The sequence below is a fragment of the Poecilia reticulata genome, chromosome 7 (assembly GCF_904066995.2).
Source record: "Poecilia reticulata chromosome 7, P_reticulata-male-v2, whole genome shotgun sequence".
NCBI classification, from domain to species: domain Eukaryota; kingdom Metazoa; phylum Chordata; class Actinopteri; order Cyprinodontiformes; family Poeciliidae; genus Poecilia; species Poecilia reticulata.
The window spans coordinates 31,630,796-31,653,662 of record NC_088836.1 but is presented as its reverse complement, the minus strand read 5'-3'; the positions used below and the strand labels follow the sequence as shown (position 1 = coordinate 31,653,662).

General features: G+C 40.3%; 1 protein-coding gene across 2 annotated transcripts in view; it reads right to left on the bottom strand.

The window, feature by feature from the left end:
* The window catches only part of lama5 (laminin, alpha 5), a 96,622-nt gene that overhangs the window by 34,707 nt on the left and 39,048 nt on the right, over positions 1–22,867 (bottom strand). Inside the window, exons 8-37 of one of the 2 annotated variants that reach the window (XM_017309445.2) lie at positions 21,696–21,814; positions 21,524–21,614; positions 21,293–21,427; positions 21,145–21,210; positions 19,987–20,127; positions 19,027–19,164; positions 18,391–18,525; positions 17,446–17,580; positions 16,465–16,602; positions 16,238–16,290; positions 15,579–15,678; positions 15,451–15,503; positions 14,246–14,351; positions 14,063–14,162; positions 12,572–12,728; positions 11,543–11,681; positions 9,556–9,698; positions 8,669–8,772; positions 8,377–8,530; positions 7,640–7,803; positions 6,435–6,546; positions 5,780–5,877; positions 4,124–4,340; positions 3,915–4,041; positions 2,970–3,109; positions 2,564–2,679; positions 2,276–2,487; positions 1,199–1,400; positions 267–411; positions 46–186 (exon numbers count right to left, since the gene is read on the bottom strand). In XM_017309445.2, coding sequence (XP_017164934.2) covers positions 46–186; positions 267–411; positions 1,199–1,400; positions 2,276–2,487; positions 2,564–2,679; positions 2,970–3,109; positions 3,915–4,041; positions 4,124–4,340; positions 5,780–5,877; positions 6,435–6,546; positions 7,640–7,803; positions 8,377–8,530; positions 8,669–8,772; positions 9,556–9,698; positions 11,543–11,681; positions 12,572–12,728; positions 14,063–14,162; positions 14,246–14,351; positions 15,451–15,503; positions 15,579–15,678; positions 16,238–16,290; positions 16,465–16,602; positions 17,446–17,580; positions 18,391–18,525; positions 19,027–19,164; positions 19,987–20,127; positions 21,145–21,210; positions 21,293–21,427; positions 21,524–21,614; positions 21,696–21,814 — 3,881 coding nt within the window. Of the gene's footprint in view, positions 1–45; positions 187–266; positions 412–1,198; positions 1,401–2,275; positions 2,488–2,563; positions 2,680–2,969; positions 3,110–3,914; positions 4,042–4,123; positions 4,341–5,779; positions 5,878–6,434; positions 6,547–7,639; positions 7,804–8,376; positions 8,531–8,668; positions 8,773–9,555; positions 9,699–10,204; positions 10,335–11,542; positions 11,682–12,571; positions 12,729–14,062; positions 14,163–14,245; positions 14,352–15,450; positions 15,504–15,578; positions 15,679–16,237; positions 16,291–16,464; positions 16,603–17,445; positions 17,581–18,390; positions 18,526–19,026; positions 19,165–19,986; positions 20,128–21,144; positions 21,211–21,292; positions 21,428–21,523; positions 21,615–21,695; positions 21,815–22,867 lie in introns of both variants that reach the window. The other variant, XM_081609330.1, reaches the window with a different exon arrangement.

Sequence of the window (22,867 nt, the reverse complement as noted above, 5' to 3'; positions counted from 1 at the left end):
GCCTCGTTTCAGCTGATCCCGGATCAGGACGTAAATCTTTTGCACCTCTATCCGTCTTTTGTCCGAGCTTTGGCAGCGGTCGGTGGCCCCGAAGCAGAAGCAGCTGGTGCATCCTTTCGGGTTGGTAGGGTCCAGGTGGAAGGTACCGATCCTGCACTGGTCGCATCGGGAGCCCTGGACGTTCTCCTACACACACACACACTTTGAGCTGCTCAAACTGGTGGCAGTGCCTGAAAGGAGGTGAGAGTTTTGGGTGTTTCTCCAACCTTGCAGAGACATCGTCCTGTGAAGGAGTCGCACACTTCCTCCTCGGTTCCCGCCTCGTTGCAGTCGCATGGCCTGCAGTTGGGGTAACCATAGAAACCGGGCGCGCAGCGGTCACACTGCCGGCCAACTATGTTGTTCCTGCATCTGGAAACACAGATTTTTTTAAATTAAAGATAATCCTTCAGCCGTCAGACTCTTTGGATGCTGGCGTGTCTGTCTGGTTTTCTTAATTCTCTAGAAAAAAATTTAAATTTTCAGCTACTTTTTGCTTTTACTTGAGTAAAATTATGTTGAAGTAGTGCTACTCTTACTAAAGTATAAATTTGGGGTATTGTGTGCCTGATTGTAGATAGGAGTAAATTTCTTCCAAAAATTTCAGAAATATTGAGATTAATCAAAAAATATTTTAGAAAAAAATTCTCCCAAAAAAAAAAAAAAAGAGAAAAAAAATCTAAATCTTGCAAAAAAAAATTCCAATTTTTTAAAATGTTTTTTTTTCTAGAATATTTCTGAGATTAATATGAAAATTTCGTTTTTTCTAACAAAATTTTGGACTTTTCAAGCAGAAATTTTAATTTTTTTCTTTCTTTTTTTTATAAGTAACTTCAAAGGAACATATAGGATCTTGTATTACTCACATAAATCCTTAATACTGATAAAGTATTAGTACTTTGAAAATACTTTTACTCTTAAATCAAGACATTTTTTCTGTTATAAGTGAAAAAAAAATTTGCCAGCATAAAGTAATTATAAACTTAAATCAAGTCTCTACCTCTTGCTTATAAGTTAGTTTTGTCTTATTTCAATATTTGCATTATAAACTAGGCCAAAAATATTTGGCAAGATAATTTTTCCAGAATCCATTTCCTTTCCACTCCCCATAAATGGAAGTCTGGACATCTGATAAAAACGGTGAAGGATTTAAATTGACCTGCACTGCCCGCTGTCCGTGTCGCAGCTGACGTCAGGAGAGACGATGCCGGGCCGAGAGCAGTTGCAGATCTCACATCCCACCACCGGGTGGCAGCCAAACGTCTGCGGCTCGCACTGGATGCACTCGGGCCGCAGAGTCCGGGGCGGACAGATGCAATCCCCGGTGACCGGCTCACACAGCCGCGTGCCGCAGCTACAGGCTGCGGGGGGAGAGACGACAGCGAGAGGAAATGTCCTTCACAACAATGCAATGAAATGAAATGTACACATGCGAACATGGAAGATATGCTAAAGTATTTATTTCCACCTGAAGCAAATTTTTATAATCATAATTCATCAAATTACTTTTGTTTTTATTTACATAGAAAACTAAGCAAACTGTTAATTCTTATTGAATTGAATAATTTAAACCTTGTTGGCAAGCTAAATATGTAGCTCTAAACTAAATATTTATCTTCAAACTAAATATTTTGTATGTGATCAAACTAAATTGCAAACAAAATTTTTAGAATGATGCTAAATATTTAGTTTGCTAGTCCCGTCCACTAGTTTGCTATTTAGTTTGCTAAATATTTAGTTTGAAGATAAATATTTAGGTAGCAAAACATATTTACCAAGCAAGCTAAATATGTAGCTTCAGATTAAATATTTTGTTTGCTAATTAAATGTGTAGTTTGGAGCTACAGTAAATATTTAGTTAGCCGGCTAACTTAATAGATATTTAGTTAACTAAATAAATATCTAGCTAAACTAAATATTTATTCCAGAGCTAAATATTCAGTTTGGAACTAAATACTTTATTTAGCTTGCACACTAAATATTTTGTTAGCAAGCTAAATACTTAGCTTTACACTAACTATTTAGTTTGACAATATTTAGTTTTTATCTAAACATTTAGCTTGCTTATTAAATATTTAGTTGGAAGCTAACTTTTATGAATGGATGGAATAGATGATAGCCTTTGATTCTAAATATTTGTATTAAATACGCTAATGTGAAACATGCAGTCAGTTTGTATTTTAAGCTCAGGACTAAATCTTTCACCGATTCTGGACCTGACAGCAACTGGACTCACGCCTGCAGTTGGGAAACCCCCAGTAGCCCGTGGCGCACATGGAGCAGTCCCGTCCAATCACGTTGGGCCGGCACCGGCACTGACCGCCGAACGGCTCGCAGGCGTCGCTCTCGGCTCCGACCTCGTGACACGCGCAGGGCATGGCGCCGTTGTTGAAAAACGCCGACAGCGACACCGCCGAGCTGAGGCAGAACGGCGAGGCGGCGGCGGGACTGCAGCGGAAACGTTGACCACGTCAGTGAAGCAGCAAGACATGAAATAAAACATTTCCCTGCTTGGGCCACTGACTTCACAGAGAAGCTGTTCTGTCCACAGTTGCTGATGAAGTCGTACGATTTGTCCAGAGGTTCTTCGTTCAGGTAGCTGGAGCTGTAGCTCCGCTCAGGAACCACGAGAACGTAATCCTGTCGAGACATTAAACGGGAATTCACTCCTTCACATTACTGACCGACAGGGTCAGGCAGTAACTAGTTACATTCAGCTGAGTAACGTTTTTTTAGTCTTATTTTACAGACCGTTTCATTACGGAGGTCAAAAAGTGCCAAAATTGAACCTGCAACTACTCTGAAGATATTTGATTATATGAGTTGGAACAGATTCAGACCAGAGTTGGGTAGCTCAGTCTCATATTTTCTGCGTATTTTGGAAGAACAGAATCAATTTGATCATCTGAGAAGCGAAAGGAAAACCTCACCAGCCACAAAGTTCTGCCTGCAGGAATCTGAACGGTGAGGAAAACGTCGTGGTGGGTCACATCCAGCATGATCTGGTTCTCCGAAACCAGAACGTTCCTGCAGCCGTAAGCATGGGGGCAGAACGAGGCGTTGGTCTGGCCTGACACACACACACACACACACACACACACACACACACACACACACACACACACACACACACACACACACACACACACACACACACACAGAATCAGAGTCGGTTGGAGCTCCGTACGACTGCATTCTATGGATGCATAGAGTACAGAGATGTTTACATTCTAAATATTAGCTGCATCCTGTGCAACTAATGATCAAGCTAAAGGAATATTGTGTTGTTGCATTTTAGGCGATAAAATGTTTATTTTCTAATGTATTAATATTTTTAATATTGTGTGAAATACGTCTAAGTGGTAAAATGAAAAATCTGAGGAATTTATTTTTATCTGATTAATCATCAGGATACTCATACATAATATTTTCATTTAATTATTATTTTGTAAGTATATGATTTTTTGTGTAATTTTTTAAAAATCAGGATTGATTTGTACACCAAAGGAATGCTATTTTATTACATTTTAAGGAAATTAAATGTTCCTTTCCCTTTTTAAAATGAGTTGAGTTATTTAATTGCATTTTTAGGAATCTTTAATATTGCATAAAATAAGCTTAACTGATTTAATTAAAAAATCAAGATGATGTAGATTTTTTAAAAATCCAATTAATCAATTAAATAATAATAGCTGACACAGTACTGCTACAATAATACAAAAAGTAAAATAATAGTTAGCTGCAGTCCTAACATTCTTATTCAATTGTTATATTTTTAAAAATCAATTTTCAGTTTCAGTGATTTTTTTTGGTCAAAAGAGAAAAATTTAGTTGATTTGTAAAAGGTGTGAGATATTTTTTACAGTGTTTGTTACCCTGCCAGATGACGCCTCCATTGATGAAAACCTGGACTGGATATGTGGGATGAAGAGGCTGGTGAAAATGGAGGATGAAGACGTAACGGCCGAGAGCATGGAGGCGAGCCGAGTACACCGCTGCATTCTGGGTAGCGGAGACGCAACGGGAAACTTAAACAGGAAGTAACTGTAAAATGACCGTCTGTGCAAATCAGCAGCTTTCAAACCTGCAGCGAGTCCAAGCGCATGTGGAGGCTGCTGTCGGCTCCGAACGGCGGCCGGACGTCTCCCATCCAGACCGGCTCGTCTCTCAGGGTGGGGACGAGCGGCGGGGCGGCGGCGGGGGACGCCTGGACCGGAGCGTCCTCAGTGGACGAGCTCTGGCCCTCCTTCAGGACCAGAGAGTCGGACGGCGTCTGGAAGCGGGACGGGACGCAGGAGGAGCTGCGACGGACACCAATCACAACGTGAGGCCATCATTTCTGCAGCTGCGTTTTCGTCACAAAGTCACACAGATTTTTGTCGAAATTCTGCCGATATTGAAAAAACGTAGTTTTGCGATCGCAGCGTTTCCATTAAAAATCGCACGTCAAGAAGATTGTTCACGCGATCAGTCATTAACGGTGACATATTCCCATTTCTCCTGCCTTTTATAGTAATTCTGTTTAAGTTTCTATGTTTAATATTTTTATATTTATTGTCAAATTAATTAAGTCATTAGGTAACACTTTACTTGAAGGGCTGTGACTGACATGACACTGTCATGAACATGAACGAGTCTTTATGAATGTTTATGTTGTCATGAAGTGTCATTTGGTAAATAATGACACTTTTAATGCAAAGATGCTCTAAAAGTTGCATTGAAAATCCATTAAAATGACAACTTTGCATTAAATAATCATAATTTATAAAATCATGCAAAGTTTGCACTTCTAATGCAACTTTTACAGCAACTTTGCATTAAAAGTGTCATTATTTACCGAATGACGCTTCATGACAACATAAACATTCATAAAGACTCGTTCATGTTCATGACAGTATGATGTCAGTCTTATGACACCCCTTCAAATAAAGCGTTAGTCATTTTAACCTTATTTATTTTTAGCAAGACAACAGAAGGAACAACAGATGAAAAACAAGCTTCTGGCGAATTCAGTTAATTAACGTTCTGACCAACCTGTGTTTACCTGAGTAATCTGAGTTTACCTGTGTAATCTGAGTTTACCTGTGTAATCTGAGTTTACCTGTGTAATCTGTGTTTACCTGTGTAATCTGAGTTTACCTGTGTAATCTGTGTTTACCTGTGTAATCTGTGTTTACCTGTGTCTACCTGTGTTTACCTGTGTAATCTGTGCTTACTTGTGTAATCTGTGTTTACCTGTGTAATTTGTGTTTACCTGTATAATCTGTGTTTACCTGTATAATCTGAGTTTACCTGTGTAATCTGTGCTTACCTGTATAATCTGTGTTTACCTGTATAATCTGTGTTTACCTGTATAATCTGAGTTTACCTGTGTAATCTGTGCTTACCTGTATAATCTGTGTTTACCTGTATAATCTGTGTTTACCTGTGTAACCTGTGTCTACCTGTGTAATCTGAGTTTACCTGTGTAATCTGAGTTTACCTGTGTTTACCTGTGTAATCTGTGTTTACCTGTGTTTATCTGTGTTTACCTGTGTAATCTGAGTTTACCTGTGTAATCTGTGTTTACCTGTGTAATCTGAGTTTACCTGTGTAATCTGTGTCTACCTGTGTAATCTGTGTTTACCTGTGTAATCTGTGTTTACCTGTGTAATCTGTGTTTACCTGTGTAATCTGTGTCTACCTGTGTAATCTGTGTTTACCTGTGTAATCTGTGTCTACCTGTGTAATCTGTGTTTACCTGTCGGGGGAGAACTGTCCGTGCGTCCCGATGCAGTGCAGTCCAGGCTCAACAAACTCCATGGTGAAATCGTCTTTGGGCACCAGATACACTTTGTGCTGAAAACAATGAAAAAATGTTGAACAGATAAAAGTTTAAACAAGTAGAGCTAAATTAATTCAAATAATGTGATAAACTAACATTTTCTGTCCCTTAGAAAGTGAAGGAGATAATTCAAGCCTCTATCTCGTAATTAAAGCTGCAGCAAACAATTATTTTAGACGTCAATTAATCACTTATTCTGATGATTAATCAATTAAAGCAAATTCATTTAACCAGTTTAGCATTTTTTAATTATTAGAAATGAGAATAATAATTCAATTCCTTTTCTAAGTGAATATTTTATTGCCTAAAAACAGCATTCCTTCAGTGAAAGCTCGATCACTTGTTACAAAGGACAAAATATATTTCAAACATCAACATTTCTGCTCGACTTATTTACTGCTCAACTCTGGCTGTGAAAATGTAAACAGTGGAAAGCCGCGGCGCCCCTCCCCATCTAGCTGCTGGGAGCCTGATATGCTCAGAGTTTGGCTCTTCGGGTAATTATCCACCTCCCAGGGACGATAAACGGATTCGGCTCGTCTTTGTGACGGGACCGAAGAACGATTCTCACCAGGAAGAAGGAGGCGCGCTCCGACGACAGCTGGACGTCGGCGGCGGCGGCGGTCAGAGAGAAAACCGCCACCCTGTTCTGCTCGTCGACCGCCGCGACTCGACACAGGAAGCTGCAGGACGCAGACAGGAAGATGAAGACGTGATGACAGAACCGCCGACCGAGACAAAACGCTCGTCTGTGTTCGTTTCCGTCCTCATGTTGACACATGGAGGATGTTTTCTCAAATTATTTATTTTATTGGGGACGAGAGATTTTCTTCCCCTTCATTAGTTACAGTTTCAGACATTCAGGGTCGAAGGTGAAGGTGGAAGCAGAAAGTCCAACACTGCAAAAACACAAAATCTCACCAAGTCATTTTAAGTCTAGTTTATTGTGCAAATATCTTGGTACACTTAAAAAAAAAAGAAAAAAAAGTAACTTACAGATAACTTCAGCGAGAAATAGGAGCTGGTTTTAAGTCAATAAATTCCTTAATATTGAAAATATTGATTCTTACTGGCAGATAAGGCATTTCTCCCATTTTGTAGGTGAAATAATCAATAAAACCTTTGAAAATTTTCATCAGGAATTATTGACTTAAAACAAATTCTTATTTCTGCCTCAGAGTTACTTCTACGTTAGTTTAGTCTTATTTCAAGTGCAATAAAGATATTTTCACCAGAAGCTAGACCAATAACACCTGGTCAGATTTTGTGTTTTTGCAGTGAAGTTTTCAGGAAAATGTATCAGCTTGTTTTACTTTAAAAAAATACATTTTTTCACAAGGTACAAGTGAAATAATTTGACCGTAAAACTAGAACTTTTTCATCAATATTAAGGAATAATTATGTCTTGCTGAACTTATTTATAAGTTAGTTTTACCTTATTTTAAAAGTAATATGACATTTGATCTAGAAATTAGACCAAAGATGCATGGTAATATTTTGTGTTTTTACAGTGTTCTTCAGGACAAATTTACAGAATAGAAAGTTTTTCATCTTCGAAGCAAAATGAATATTTTTTGTGCAGTTTTGGCTTAATTGCAGCTCTCTGTGTTTGTCCCCAGAAATTTGCCTTTTTGTGAGACAGTTGACGATTAATCGATCACAGATATTCAAACGGTCGATTAATCGTTTCAGCCCAAGATCAAGTACCTGTGTGGTTCAGTTCCAGATAAACAGGGTCAGAGCGGCAGACGGACGGACGGACAGGTGTTTATTCACCTGAACTTGCAGTGCAGCAGCGTCACCAGGTGGCGCTGCGTTGGCGCTCCAGGCGAGTTGACGGCGACGCTCAGCGTTTGTGGCAGCTCTTCTTCGCTGGCGTATTCGACCACCAGCGTGTAGTCTCCGGGAGAGACCAGACGTCCCCGCAGCTCGATGCTGATCTGGACCAGAACTGAACCGTTACAACATCTTCCCCTCTTTTGCTGCAACTTTCACTAAAACATGATGTTTTTCCAATTTTGTTAAAAACGGTCCGCATCTCATGACAGTTTGTTGTGGGACAGATAAGATTGATCTCCTCCATCTCATCCCTGACCAAAAACAGCCAATCAGAGGCAGGGGGAGGGTCTTTGCGCTGTTAATCGACCTCATGTACACGCTGCTAAGGGTGCTACTGGAGAAACGGCTTATCGTTACGGGGAAACCTTTTATCTGCTCGCTATGCTAACTAGCTTAGCATTGGTCACAGGCTATGTTGTGGCCTGCGTAGCTTAGCAACAAGCAAGAGAGTGATTGACAGCGCTAAGACCCGCCTCCCGGCTCTGATTGGTTGTTTCTGACTGAGTGGTGAATTTCTGCAGTTAGAACTGGGAGAACTGGGACACAGATCATCCACGTAATGATAATTTTAACATGTAAAGAACTTTCTTTTTTTATAAACGTTACATTCTGCAGCTTTAATTAATTACTGGTAAAACATGTGAAGTAATCAGATATTCCAGCAGTCGTCTTACATCCAGCCCGCTGCAGACGGCCATGTCGGGGTGACGCGCCGTGACCCTGTCGGTGGGGCACGGCCGCGGCAGGTGGTTGTCATGGCGACAGCTGGCGTCGTTTCCGGAGATGGATGGGAAAGAGTCCAGAGGGAGGTACTTGTACAGCAGACAGCTGGACAGATGTATTTAAAAGAGATGATAATGAACTTTGAACAGGAAATTTGTCATTTTAATATATTATAGTGACAAAGATGTTAAAATGAAGATTGCCTGAACAAAATCCTTTGAAAAATCAAATACTAATATTTACTTCTGGCTGCTTTCAGGCACAGAGCTGTATGTGCAGGGCTCAGTAACTCTGATCTGCAGGATGGGAGCTTCGTAGTAGGCGCTGGGCAGCAACACCAGGTAGTCCTGGAAGACAAATTATAATGAAAAGCTCAGTTAGTTTGACAATAAGGACAAAATGTCAATGCAGTATTCAGTGGTGCATTTTGTAAGATCAATGAAAGTAATGATAAAAGGATTATTAGTTATAAATCTGTCACTGCATCCAGTCAAGATCCTGCAAATAGAAATACTTCTGTGAAAATCTAACTTTTATCATTACTACTATTAACCCTTTGCAGTCGAGGTCTAACTGGCCATCCCAGTCTCTCTTCTCTGTGCTCGCTATGAAGCCATGTAGCGATAGCTAGCTAAACTACTACTAACCCTACACACACCACCAACTCTAACTAACACACTTATAGTCTAAAAAACCCATCGAAACACTCAGTAAAATCCACAGCATCGCTGCGCCCTCGTCTCTTGCCGTATCCAAATACCCCCCTCGTCTCTTTCCGCGTGTCTCTGTTCTACCTAGCAACAGACCGTCTACACATTTTCATTGGTTGTTTCGAAATGTGGTACATTTAGACCCCACAAAATAAGGCGGAAATCATCAATCTTATTTCTGGCTTTATTTTGAAGTAAATAACAACAAAACCAATATAAAAACACCACTTTTATAAAGTTTGAAGTCCGTACTGTCCAACAGAGTCAAAATGAAAACTCTGTATGCCGTCTGTTATTACGAAGCCTTATTAATGCGTCACATGCTTGTACGCCGGGTGACGAGTAGCAACTACATAGGGTTAACGTCAATAAGCCCAGAGGCTTCGGACGACACGGCAACGCTGCAGGCGTTTCTGTTACCAGTAAGATTCCCTCGGCTTCAATGACGACAGTCCAGGTTCCTGGGTTCAGGACGAACGGCTCCACAAAGCTGTTCTGGGGAACGGTGACGAAGGTCGGCTGCACACTCGGAGCAAAGACGATTTGTTTGGACTGTTCCGAACCTGAAAACCCAAACGTCAGAAAAAGCTGCTTCAGTGTCCAAATCTTTCCGACAGAAAGTTAAACTAAAAATCAGTGAAGTGTTGGAGGAACTCAGGAAGAGACGGAGCTGATAATCTGCTGTTTTCACTGCAAAACACAAAATCTTACCAATAAGTTTGGTCTAGTGCAAATATCTTAGTACACTGGAAATGAGACAAAAATAACTTAAAAGTCCATTTTCAGCAGGAAATCGGAGCTTAAGTAAATAAATAAATAAATAGTTTCATTGGCAGAATATTTCACTTGCAACCTGGGAAAAATATCTTGTTATAAATGAAATAATCTGCCAATGAGACAAGAACATTTTCATCAATATTAATCAATATTAAGCTCCCATTTCTTACTGAAAATGTACTTTTAAGTTAGTTTTGTCTCATTTTGAAGTGTACAAAGATATTTGCACTAGAAGCCAGACCAAAAGTCCTCGGTTGGATTGCGTGTTTTTGCAGTGCTGGGTGGGACGTACCTCTGCGGTTGGCCTGATAGGCTGATATTTTACCGCTGGAGGTGACTCCCTCAGAATTGACATATCTGAGGATGAATCGAGTCAGATAGACGTCTGCCTCGCTCACATAAACCTGGAGCTTCACCGCAGTCTACCGGGTCCGAGGTGAGAAAGAAAATACGTAAGTCTGACGCTGCTGACAAATCTACTGATCTGTGGCCCTGAAGAGGAAAATACACGGAGCTTACAGGCAGAAAGAGAAATCAGCACCAAGAAGTTTGCATTGGCTGCAAGCAAGCGACCTTCGTCTGACAGGACAGGTGGGAAAGACAGACAGGAATGATGATGTTTCTCCACTAGAGTCTCACTGCAGTTCCCGCTTTTTGATTCTGCAAGAACACGTCGCAATGTGACGTCTACATCCCAGAGCTGCTAGCTGACTATGACTAGCATTGTTTTTAGCTGTCAAGTTGTCAACATAACCTTAAATGTATGTGTGATAAAGAAAAACAGCATCTTTATCACAGATAACACACATACATTTAAGGTTATGTGTATAAAAGAAAACATTTTAGTTTAATTTTTAAAAATTAAACTAAAAATGGTGAGAGAGAGGGAAGTAGGTCAGCTATGCTAGCTTGACTATGACAAACCCAACATGTAGATGTGCTGCAGAATCCAATGTTTCGGTTCAGTTTAAAGTAAAGAAGCAACCGACACACCAACTCTGACAGATCATCATCAGCAGGTGTTTAAATGAGCTGATCTGTGCAACAAACAAATACATCAGGGTTCAGGTTGTTTCACCTGGGAAGAATAATTATTAAAGTTATGATTGGGATGAGATTCATATTTTAATTTCTGGTTGCATATATGGAGACAAGAACCTCAAGTTATCTGGTCGTTGAGTGTTTGTTAAAGTGTTTAAGTCAGGGGTGTCCAAAAGGTGGCCTGGGTACCATTTGTGGCCCTTGAAATGATTTAGTTTGGTCCCTGATCAAAAGTCAAGAATGGTAAAAATTTTGGTAGAAAACAATTAATGACCCCAAAAATGTGGAAATTGTTTTATTTAAAAACATTTTATGTTTTGTATCTTTAATGATAAACAAATTTTGTAAAATAAAATGTGTTTGTTGTTAAGCAGGAAGATAAAACTCTCAAACTAAATGTTACATTTTAAATTTTTGGCCCCGAGGGCAAAAAGTTTGAACTCATCTGGGCATAAACTCAAAGTCCAGATGAATAAATGAGCTTAGAAACATTATTTAAAGAGGAGGTTCAGATCCACCACCTCTTTTTCCAAATATATTAAGTGGATAAAAAGACAGAAAAATGCATTTTTCCCTCGTTATCACTCACAGTTACCACAGTAGTAACTCCTGCCGTCCTCTATGACCGACACTCTGCCCCAAACAGCAGAACCGGCCCTGTTGCTATAGCGAAGCGCCACACGGAAAAGGTCCGGAGAGGTGACAAACACCGACACCAAAACTCTGGACTGCCAAGGAAACGGAGAACCAGGAAAGAAGAGAAGACGGGACAACATATAAAAACAGAGGAGCCAAAAGTTAGAGAGCAAAACGACCCGAGAGAGAGAGACAGAGAGAGAGAGAGAGAGAGGGGAAGAGGAAGAGGAAGAGGATGAAAAATAACAGAGGAATTCACAGAGAAATCACCAACACTGACCAAAAGGAAAGTTTAATTCCATCACCTTTAATATTAACATCCTTTATTTAAATCAGCACATTTCTCTTTGGTGAACGCATGTAAATTAATACAAACTCAGTCATTTTCATTCTTCTCTCTTTTCCTACCAAAACCTGGATGACAAAAGTTTTCAGTTTGGTGTTTTAGTCTGAACTTTCCCTTCTGATGAAGATCAATTTCTGCCCATTTTATTTGTCGTCTCTGTTTTTTGTTTGTTTATTTTGGATATTTAAAATGTCTTCCAGTTTCAGTGGTAAATGTTCATCGGGATTTAAAGTTTATCCATCTTTGAGACAATGTGTGCATTATTATGTCATTACCGTTGTGCTACTTGAAAATGGTCTCAAAACAGCAATATTATCGTTTATCACAATAAATTCTGGGACAATTTATCGTCCAGCAAAATTTGTTATCTTGACACATTTACTTTTTAACTTTTGCCCTCCAGAAAGGTGCTGATGAATATAATTCCCTAAAAAATGGACAACTGATGATCATCAAGCTCGTTTCAGAAGAAAACCATAAAATGAAATATTTTTCACCGTCTGATTCTACCAAAGCGAAATGTCCAACATTGTTCATTCATGAAAGAAAGCAAAGAAAGACGGGCCACAGTCATCTACATATAATACGGTTTTAATAAAGTCATTACTCTGCATGTACGCTGAAGGTTGACCCTACCTGGATCTGGGACATCTGAGCGAAACCTCTCCAGCTGAAGTCTGGGAACTCCAGGAGGTCGTAACCGAATCTCACCGGCCGGCCGTCCAGCATGGTTCCCTCCTCTATCTCAAACTTCAGATGGTGCAGATCCGGGAAGTAGTGATGCAGACGAGGCCTGCAGGCAAACAGCACAACCAAGCCACCATGAAGACATGCTGAGAGTTACCGTTCACATCCGGAAGCTCGGTGCACGCGCGCAACGCTGGACGGCAAAAAACAGGACTGGTTTTGGGTTTTTTTTTTTCCATTTTCCAAGTAAAGTCAGTTTTATTTGTCTTTTTTCAGGGTCTCTGTATCTCCCTCCACACAGACCAGTTGCCATGGCAACCGTCTGACAGCAGCTCTACTGTTTTTTCTTTTAACTGAACAGAGACGCACCAAATTCTACAGCACATCTACATGCTAAGTTTGTCATAGTCAAGCTAGCATAACTATGACAGTGTATTATATATCCATCCATCCATCCATTTTCTATACACGCTTGTCCCTCAGTGGGGTCAGAAGGTGCTGCTTCCTCTCCAGGTAACGTTCCGGGCGAGAGGCGGGGTCACCTGGACGGGTCGCCAGTCTGTCGCAGGGCAACACAGAGACACACAACCATGCACACACACACTCACACCTAGGGGCAATTTGGAGAGGCCAATTAACCTGACAGTCATGTTTTTGGACTGTGGGAGGAAACCAGAGTACCTGGAGAAAACCCACCATGCACAGGGAGAACATGGAGACTCCATGCAGAAAGACCGGGGCCGGGAATCGAACCCAGAACCTTCTTGCTGCAAGGCAACAGCTCTACCAACTGCACCACTGTGCAGCCCAGTGTATTATATATGTACTATATTTTATTCATTTTTATATTTAGTCATTTTAACTTACTAACATCACACTTAAGTTTTATATTGTTTATGCGTATTTGTGTTTACTAATATTTTACACCTGAGCCTGTCGACAAATAAGCAATTTCCCCTTTACGATCAATAATATATATTTTATTTTATTAGGGTCATTATAGACAAAAAAGAAAAAAAAATGAGGAGTATATTTCTGTCAAAAAAAAATGTATTTAAAAAAATCTGTTTTTCCGAGAAAAAAAAGAAAACAAGGAAATTTCTGAGTTTGAAAAATTGAAAATTTTGGACTTCTGAAGCTGAGAAACGTTCCAAACTTTTCTCAAAAATTTTAACACTAATTTAAAAAATTTCTAAGATTCTTTGGCATAAATTTAATCCTGTTTTTTTTCTATCTACAAATGGCGTTGTCATACAAAACTGATCAACTCAAAACTTTTTCCTGACTTTGTCATCCACTTGTCATGTAGCTAATTAGTAGCGAAGCCCTGCTTCCCTTTGCTTTTACGTACAACATGCACATTTAAGGTTTAGCGTCTTATGTTGAGATGCTTCACAGTTGGGGTAAAAATGCGGAGAAAGAAATGTGTGTTAGACTCACTGGTTGCACATTGGCCCCTCCACGTTGGGTCTGCAGTCACACTGACCGTTTTGTTGGCCACAAAACTGACCCACTGAGCCTCCGATGTCACACTGGCAGCCTGAAAAACAGCCATTCACATCAGCGACCAGCTGACGCAGAAAAGCAGAAATTTAAATCCATCAGGCGGTTACAGACACTCACCCTGGCAGCCGAAGTAACTGTGAGCCTGCAGGTTGTAGAAACCCTGTTTGCAAGTGGAGCAGGTTCCACTGCAGACGCCGGGCTTGCAGTGACACTCGCCAGTTTCCTGCCAAACACAGAAACACAGTCATCACCTTCAGCTACAGCAAATATAGAAAAAAATGGAGAAAATCAAAAATATGCCAAGGACATGAACTATTTCTTACATCCACCTCACCAGGAAGTAAAATCTTTCAGAAGAGATTTATGTTACTGAGGATTTTATTTAAAATTAACTGTAAAAACATACAATTTACAATGGTCTGATTTCTACTGTAGATATTTCATTACACTTGAAATAAGATAAAATGGACGTCTAAGTAACTTTCAGAAAGATGTAGCAGCTTGTTTTAAGTAAATAATTCCTTAACACTGATAAAAAGGCTGCACAGTGGCGCAGTTGGTAGAGCTGTTGCCTTGTAGCAAGAGGGTTCTGGGTTCGATTCCCGGCCCCGGTCTTTCTGCATGGAGTCTCCATGTTCTCCCTGTGCATGGTGGGTTTTCTCCGGGTACTCCGGTTTCCTCCCACAGTCCAAAAACATGACTGTCAGGTTAATTGGCCTCTCCAAATTGCCCCTAGGTGTGAGTGTGTGTGTGTGTGCATGGTTGTGTGTCTCTGTGTCGCCAGCGACAGACTGGCGACCTGTGACCCCGCCTCTCGCCCGGGACGCTAGCTGGAGAGGCACCAGCACCTCCTGACCCCACTGAGGGACAAGGGTGCAAGAAAATGGATGGATGATGAAAAAGTTCTAGTTCCACTGGCAGATTATGAAAATGTTATTTAATAAATGAAAGTTACGGCTAAGACATAATTGTTAGAAATTAATCTATAGACACTTTATAGCTCATTAATAACTGGTGTTATATATTAATTAAGTGTGAGAAAAAGGCTAGATGATGAAAATTAAGACTACAAATGTTCATTGTGCTTACAAAGTAGTCTGAAATGCTCAACTCCAGATAAAATATAAGTGAACAGAGTTGGTTCACTATTTGGTAAGAAACCAGTAGATTTTGTCTCCTTCTCACCCTTAATTAATGCATAATAAACAGTTATAATGCTTTATAAAGTGTTTAAGAGATGAGCTAGACTTATATTTCACAGCTATCAGCTTCTCCAGCTGGTGTAGAGATGCTTTCAGAGGAGGAAGAAATGTTTATCTCACCTGTACACATTCTGCGACTCCACTCAGCGTCCCAGCGATGTTACACTCACAGCCTGCAGGAGAAACCAGACAGCTGTTAGGTCTATGGGCTGCATCCACAGACATGAGGAATGTGTGAGGTTTCCTACTGGAGCATCCGTCAGCGGCGTCAGGGGAGAGGCTCCAGTACAGAGGTTTACATCGGTCGCACGCCGGGCCCTCCACATGAAGCCGGCACTCACACTCGCCCTGCATGCACCAATCAGACGCCATTAAAGCTGCAGAATCTAACTATTATCATACATTTTGTTTTCCCATATTTGCTGAGAGTCATCATGTCGTGACAGTCGGTGAAAAAGTTTAGCTCCTCTGTCTTATCCTAATTAGAAACAACCAATCAGAGCCAGGAGGCGGGACTTAGCGCTGCCAATCACAATCTTGCATAGCCTGTCGTGAATGCTAAGGCTAGTAGCATAGCAACTGATATAGGGGGATAAAGTGTTTTTTTTTTCTGTACACATTTCTGTAACACATTTAGCAGCGAGTACATGAGTTTGATTGACAGCACTAAGCCCCTCCTCCTGGCTCTGATTGGTTGTTTTTGAATCATTTCTTCAGGCAGCAGCAGCAGCTCAGGGAGGAGATCAATCTTTTCACAGATTATCCGTCTCATAAAAATTATACGGTGACACTTAACAAAAATGTAAAAACCACATTCCTTTTAAAAGTTACATTCTGTAGCTTTAAATTAAAACTGTTAAAAATGTAAACTTTGGAAAGTATGAGAGAAAAAACAAGCAAGACTTACAACAGGCGGCAGCACGACGTACTGAACGGACCCGGCTGGGTGGCAGGTACCAGCTGGAGGGAGGAAAGAAAGCAGGCAGCACAGTTTGGACATTTTATAGTTTATTCAGGGCTCAAACTCAAACGAAAGTACAAAACAAGTGCGAAATTTAGCATAACACTGTAATATTTCCACCTCCAGTAGTAAGGCGTTTGTTGCAGGCGGTAATTATTTTCCTGCTTTATTACCTCGGCAGTCGGGGAAGCCGTAGGAGCCGTGTGCGCAGCTGTCGCACCGCAGGCCGCCCACGCCGGGCAGGCAGGCGCACCGCCCCGTCTGCTGGTCGCAGCTGGAGTACCGCGACCCGGCGGCGGAGCACTGGCAGGCTGCAGGCGGAAACACAGTCACCGATCTGCTGCTAAAACATCACGCTTTCAATCAGCGGTGTCCAAAATGAGGCCCGGGGGCCATTTGTGACCCTCAAACTAATTTTGTGTGGCCCCAACTGCAATTCAGAAAGGATCCAAATTTTGCCCGTATAGACGCAGAAGGAAACTTTTAATATGTAATCATGGTAAAAAGTATCACCAATGTTGTCTTATTAAACAGGAAAATGTAAAGTACAACAAAGAGTTTGTCTTTTCATAACCAAGTCTGAACAGAAACCAAGTCTATCCAGAGACTTTTACTGAAAAGACAACTTTGCTGCATTTAAATTAGCTCCTATTCTCTCTCAAATCTGACTAGATATAGAAAGCTTATTGAAAAAGTGATCCAAATCCTGCTGTTCAATGGAGTCCAAAAGAGACTAAAAATTTGACGATTTTCTTTTACATGCAAAATCTACTAAGACTTATTAGGTCTATTGTAGATTGTAGAAAAAATATGGTAAATTTCTGTCAAAAAAATTCAGATTTTGATAGTAATCTCAGACATTTTCTAGAAAAAATAAGGAAATTTATAAACTCCAAGAGTCATAAAAATGTTAATGTCAAAATGTTGAGATGTTGACATTAAAGTCAGAAATTATCTAAAAAAAAAAGGGGGAAATTTCTGAATTTCAAATGTCAAAAATTTCTGAGATTAATCAGAAAATATCTGAGTTTCTGGCAGAAATTTGCTCCTTTTTTCTGTCTGCAGTGGCCCAAACACGCCATCACAGAAATCCCTTTCAGGTTTGGGATCTAAAATACATTTGTTTGATTTTAGGTTGCGTTTTTCTGACTTACGCGTGCAGCTCGGGTAGCCATAGTAACCGGGGGCGCACTGGTCACATGACGCGCCGCCGTAATTGGGTCGGCAGTGGCAGATACCCGACACGGTGCAGCTGGTACCAAATGAGGTGCGAGGATCACAGGAGCATTCTGGGGAAAAAAAAGTAAACGTATATACAAAGAAACAAACATTCATATCTTTATATTAAACTGTTTCATTAGGGAGGTCAAAAAGTGCCAAAATTCAATCTGGATATATTTAGATGATGAGTTATGACAAAATGTAACTTTCCTTTGAGATTCATAAAACATTTTAAAACTGCTTTTTTGTCTGCTGCCCTCTGATCTTCCTATTCAATTAAATGTATTATTTCCATGTTGTATCTTTTAATTTATTTTATGCATTTTGACCATGATTGTTGATTGTGTGTGGGGGATGTTTGATGTTTGACAGCATATTTTATCAACTCTGTAAATATATTGTTAAACAAAAAGTACTTTTGAATTTAATTAATAACATATAAAGTACAATGTATAAAGATATTTTAACTTTTATTTTGAAAATGAATCAACAAAGCCCAAAATGAATCTGACGTTAATGTCAGATTCTCCCCAGGTTTTAGCTGAAGTTATTGTTGCTGAATCCTGTCCTGTAGTTAAAGTGTTAAAACAGTTTCCTTCTTCCCCTTCAAGGCTCATTTATTAAAAACCTTCTGGTTTCAGCAGCTGAGTAAGCAAACTCTGGAAGCCGCCATTTTGTTTTTTGTAACCCTTGAACTAGACCTGTCTCATATTTTCACATTTCCCTTCTCGTTTTTCCCACCTACTCCAACAAAAAAGCATATTCTTTATGAAGCCCAGTGCCACTCCATAAAGTCCAGCCTCAGATGAAGTGCTTCCATATGTGAGCTGACGGCAGAACCAGAACAGATAGATTGGGTCCGGTCTGAGGCTGGTTACCTTGGCAGTTGGGGAAGGAGTGGAACCCAGATCTGCACTGTTCGCAGCGCGGACCCTGAAACTCTGGCCTGCAGAGGCAGCGACCCGACGCGTCGCAGCGCTCAGGGAGAGAGCCGACTGTGCTGCAACCGCACACTGCAGAGAGAGGTCAGAGGTCAGGGAGCGTCCAACTAAAGATGCTGCAGTGGCCGTAAGGGCAGAAGAAAAGCATTTATCCAACTGAAGAACATAAATAATGACATTTAATTTACTTTAAGCCAAGCCCATGACTTTAACACATTCTGTTTATTAAATAATTACAGACTCAGAGGAGGAATCTTTGTATTTGTGTGTTTCTGGTACGCCTCTAAATCTGACACACAAAGAACATAAAAAAAAACAAAACACAGCAATAAAGTTTTTGGTTTTGTTTTATGACCTTGTCAGTCTTTTTCATTTACTCAGTTTGACAAGGTTGGACATTTTAGGGTAAATTTAACAGAAATTAAGAGAACAAGAGCTGAATTATTAATTATTTTTTAAAATAAATAAAACAGATTTATTTTTATGTAATCAACTAATGAGTGAAAGTTTGAGTCGGGCAACATTCAGAGTCAAAAAAGGCCCAAAAGTCCCCAGGCAGAGGAGGCGACTCACGTTGGCAGAGGGGGTAGTTGAAGTAACCAGGCGCGCACTGGTCACAATGGTAACCATGGAAACCGCTCCGGCACATTCCATGACCAGTCACCAGGTCACATGACCCGTCCAGGCAGCCAGGACCCGAACACTGGCAGGCTGCTCGGGAACACGAACACAGAGTGAGAGACGCAGCAGAACCAGAACCAGACAGAACCGGACAACAAAACAAAACCAGATAACAGAACCTCAGAACCAGACAACAGAACAACAGAGCCGGACAACAGAACAACAGAACCAGACAACAAGACAACAGAACAACAGAACCAGACAACAAGACAACAGAACAACAGAACCAGACAACAGAACCAGACAACAGAACCAGACAACAGAACAGAACCAGACAACAGAACAACAGAACCAGACAACAGAACAACAGAACAGAACCAGACAACAGAACAACAGAACCTCAGAACCAGACAAAAAAACAACAGAACCAGACAAACAGAACAACAGAACCGGACAACAAAACAACAGAACAACAGAACCAGACAGCAGAACCTCAGAACCAGACAACAGAACAACAGAACCAGACAACAAAACAACAGAACCAGACAACAGAACAAAATAATGGAATGAAGAAGAAGAAAGAAGGAAGGAAGGAAAGATGATAGACTCATGACAGAAGTAAAGGAGAAAGGAAGCGATGGTAAAAAGAAAGGAAAGATGGATGCATGATAGAAAGGAAGGAAAGAAAGAACAAAAAAGGAAGAAAGGAAGAAAGGAAAGAAATAATTTAATTTCAAATTCTTTGGGATAAATCTTGAAAATCTAAAATCTAAAATATGAGCTTCCCGTCCGCCATGTTTGGCGTTCCCGTCCGCCATTTTTGGCGTTCCCGTCCGCCATTTTTGGCGTTCCCGTCCGCCATGTTTGGTCAGATCAGTCTGGATAAATGAAGGAGCGTCGCTCGTCCCTCACCCTGGCAGTTGAGGCCGTAGAAACCCGGAGCGCAGGTGTCGCAGTGATCCCCGCTGAACCCGGGTTTACACACGCAGGTCCGGGTCCGAGGGTCCGGCCTGCACGAGTTATCCACTGTCCCCGCCGCGCTGCATTCACAGTCTGCATGGAAAACACAAATCACACCGGCATGAAAAACAGAGGAAAACTGTAGAAAATGTTGGCAAAAGACCCAACAGATTGCAGGTGATCTGTGTTTTTAGTCCGGCTTATCTCCTCTAAGCTACTTTCTGTTCACACCAGAGTTTTCCCAACACTCCCTCAAATATCTGACGCAGACACAGGATAATTCACAAGGACTCAAGGTCAGACGTTTGCTACTGTTCCCAAAACACAAAGAGCCAAAACCTCGTTTTGTTTCAAGTTTCAGTCGTGTGATTATGATGTAATCCTCAAACTAATCTGACTAAATCTATCGCAACTACAGAGCGCTGTAAAAAGTATTCACCCCACTCTTCTTTAAGGGGTTTTTAAAAATGTTTTTAATTAAGAAGTAAGTTAAATAAATAAATAAAACAGAGATAAAAAATCATAATTTCAAAACTTTTCATCATATTCTCTTAATTTTTCTTTGTCTAACATTAAAATTTGAACAATGACCCAAAACTTAAACAATAATTAGCTAAAACACCTATGTCCTCTTCAGCTTGTGCATAATTCAACAAGAAATAAAATAGCATAGATATAAGCTTAGTTTATAAGTTTATCTCTATGCTAATGTTCTGGTTAGCATAGATATACGCTTATTATATAACTTAGTTTAGCATTCATACGTCTGGTATGTCTGGTTAGCATGGCTAACCAAAAAGGAAGGAGGGAAGATGCTAACTTTATGGTTATCTTATCTAACTTGGCTTGTAAGATTTAAAATACACACAACGTAAATTATTGTTTGCTTGCATTGATATATGCGTTCAAATCCATCCTACTGCACACTCAGATTCAGTTTTTGACCAAAACTGGAGGAGAACTGAAGTTTTTAACCATCTCATTAGGAAAAGTGACATGTTTTATTGTTAAGAGCAATAATCTGTTGCTAAATTAGAATAGATATCAGTATTTTGGGTCCATCTCCTGAGGGATTTCTTATTTCACCGTTTGAGTGAAGAGAAGACTTACTGATGATCTCTCCAGCTGGTTTCGCCTCACCGTTGTTGTCAGTGTTTGTGGGATCTGTGGGGATGGCTGGTGAACAGAAAGAGTTTCATTTAAATACTGTATCCATGAAAATCTGCAACATGTCAGGAATGTTTCTGCTCCAACTTACGGTAACACTGTGGGAAATTGATAAAGCCACTGGCGCAGGAGTCACAGTTCTCCCCGGTGTAGTTCGGTTTGCAGAAGCAACGTCCGGTCAGATCCTCGCAGGTGCCGTCCGTGAACTCTGACTGGCAGTTACAGGCTGGAGGCAAATAAAAAAAAAAGAGAAATGGAGGACAATCAGGACAAAGACGACGCCCTGAGCTGGGGAAACTGATCAGACAGCAGGCAGACTCACGCAGACACGCCAGAGGGGAGTCGATGGGATGGTCAGGCGACCGATAGTAGGTGGGGATGCAACGCTCACAGTTGATTCCGGTGGTGTGATGCTGTCAGAGAAGGTTTCCGGAAGGTTTTCAACATTAAAGCTCCATCATTGAATGTAATAGTAATGCAGGAGTCTGAGGTACCTGGCAGTTGAGGCAGACTCCACCGCCTCTGTGGTGTCCATGGATGTCGAGACTGGCTCTCCGCTGGTCAACCTCGGGATCGTAGTAACAATCGAAGGAATGGCGGTGACAGTTACAAGCTGAAAGAACCAAAAAAACCAAAGAAACCAAATAAAACAATGAAACCAAATAAATGAAATAAACCAACAAAACCAATGAAACCAACAAAACCAATGAAACCAACAAAACCAATGAAACCAATGAAACCAAATGAAACAATGAAACCAAATAAATGAAATAAACCAACAAAACCAATGAAACCAACAAAACCAATGAAACCAACAAAACCAATGAAACCAATGAAACCAAATGAAACAATGAAACCAAATAAATGAAATAAACCAATGAAACCAACTAAACAAAGCCAAAGAAACCAACAAAACCAATGAAACCAATAAACCAACAAAACCAATGAAACCAATGAAACCAACAAAACCAATGAAACCAAATAAAACAATGAAACCAAATGAAACAATGAAACCAAATGAAACAATGAAACCAAATAAATGAAATAAACCAATGAAACCAACTAAACCAACGAAGCCAAAGAAACCAACAAAACCAATGAAACCAATAAACCAACTAAACCAACTAAACCAACTAAACCAATGAAACCAATGAAACCAATAAACCAACTAAACCAACTAAACCAATGAAACCAATGAAACCAACCTTTAATACCAACAGAATACTGGGAAAAATGTAGTGGTGGATGAATTTACATGTAATACCACAATTATGTCCAAATATACAGGATAATAAAGAATAAACAGACAAATTTACATATAAACCAAGATTATTTCCAGTAATCACATTTAATCCGATTAATTCTTTAATCTGAGTCAGTAAACATTGGAGTTTTTTTAAAGCAGCGTGACGAAACTGAAAAGTCTAAGCTGCAACCGCAACACCTCTAAACCACAAGGATGCTAGAAACTCAACATTAGATAAAAAAAAAACTTATTTAAAAGAGAAAAGATTAGCAAATGTTGCCCTTTAAAATCCAGGTGGATGTAACTCTGTTTTTATTGCATTATAAGAGCCAGTACCATCACTCCTCCACCACCGTGCCAGACAGGTAAGACGGTTTTGTACTGAAACTGATTTATGTTTTTCTAAATCTAGAAAGATGA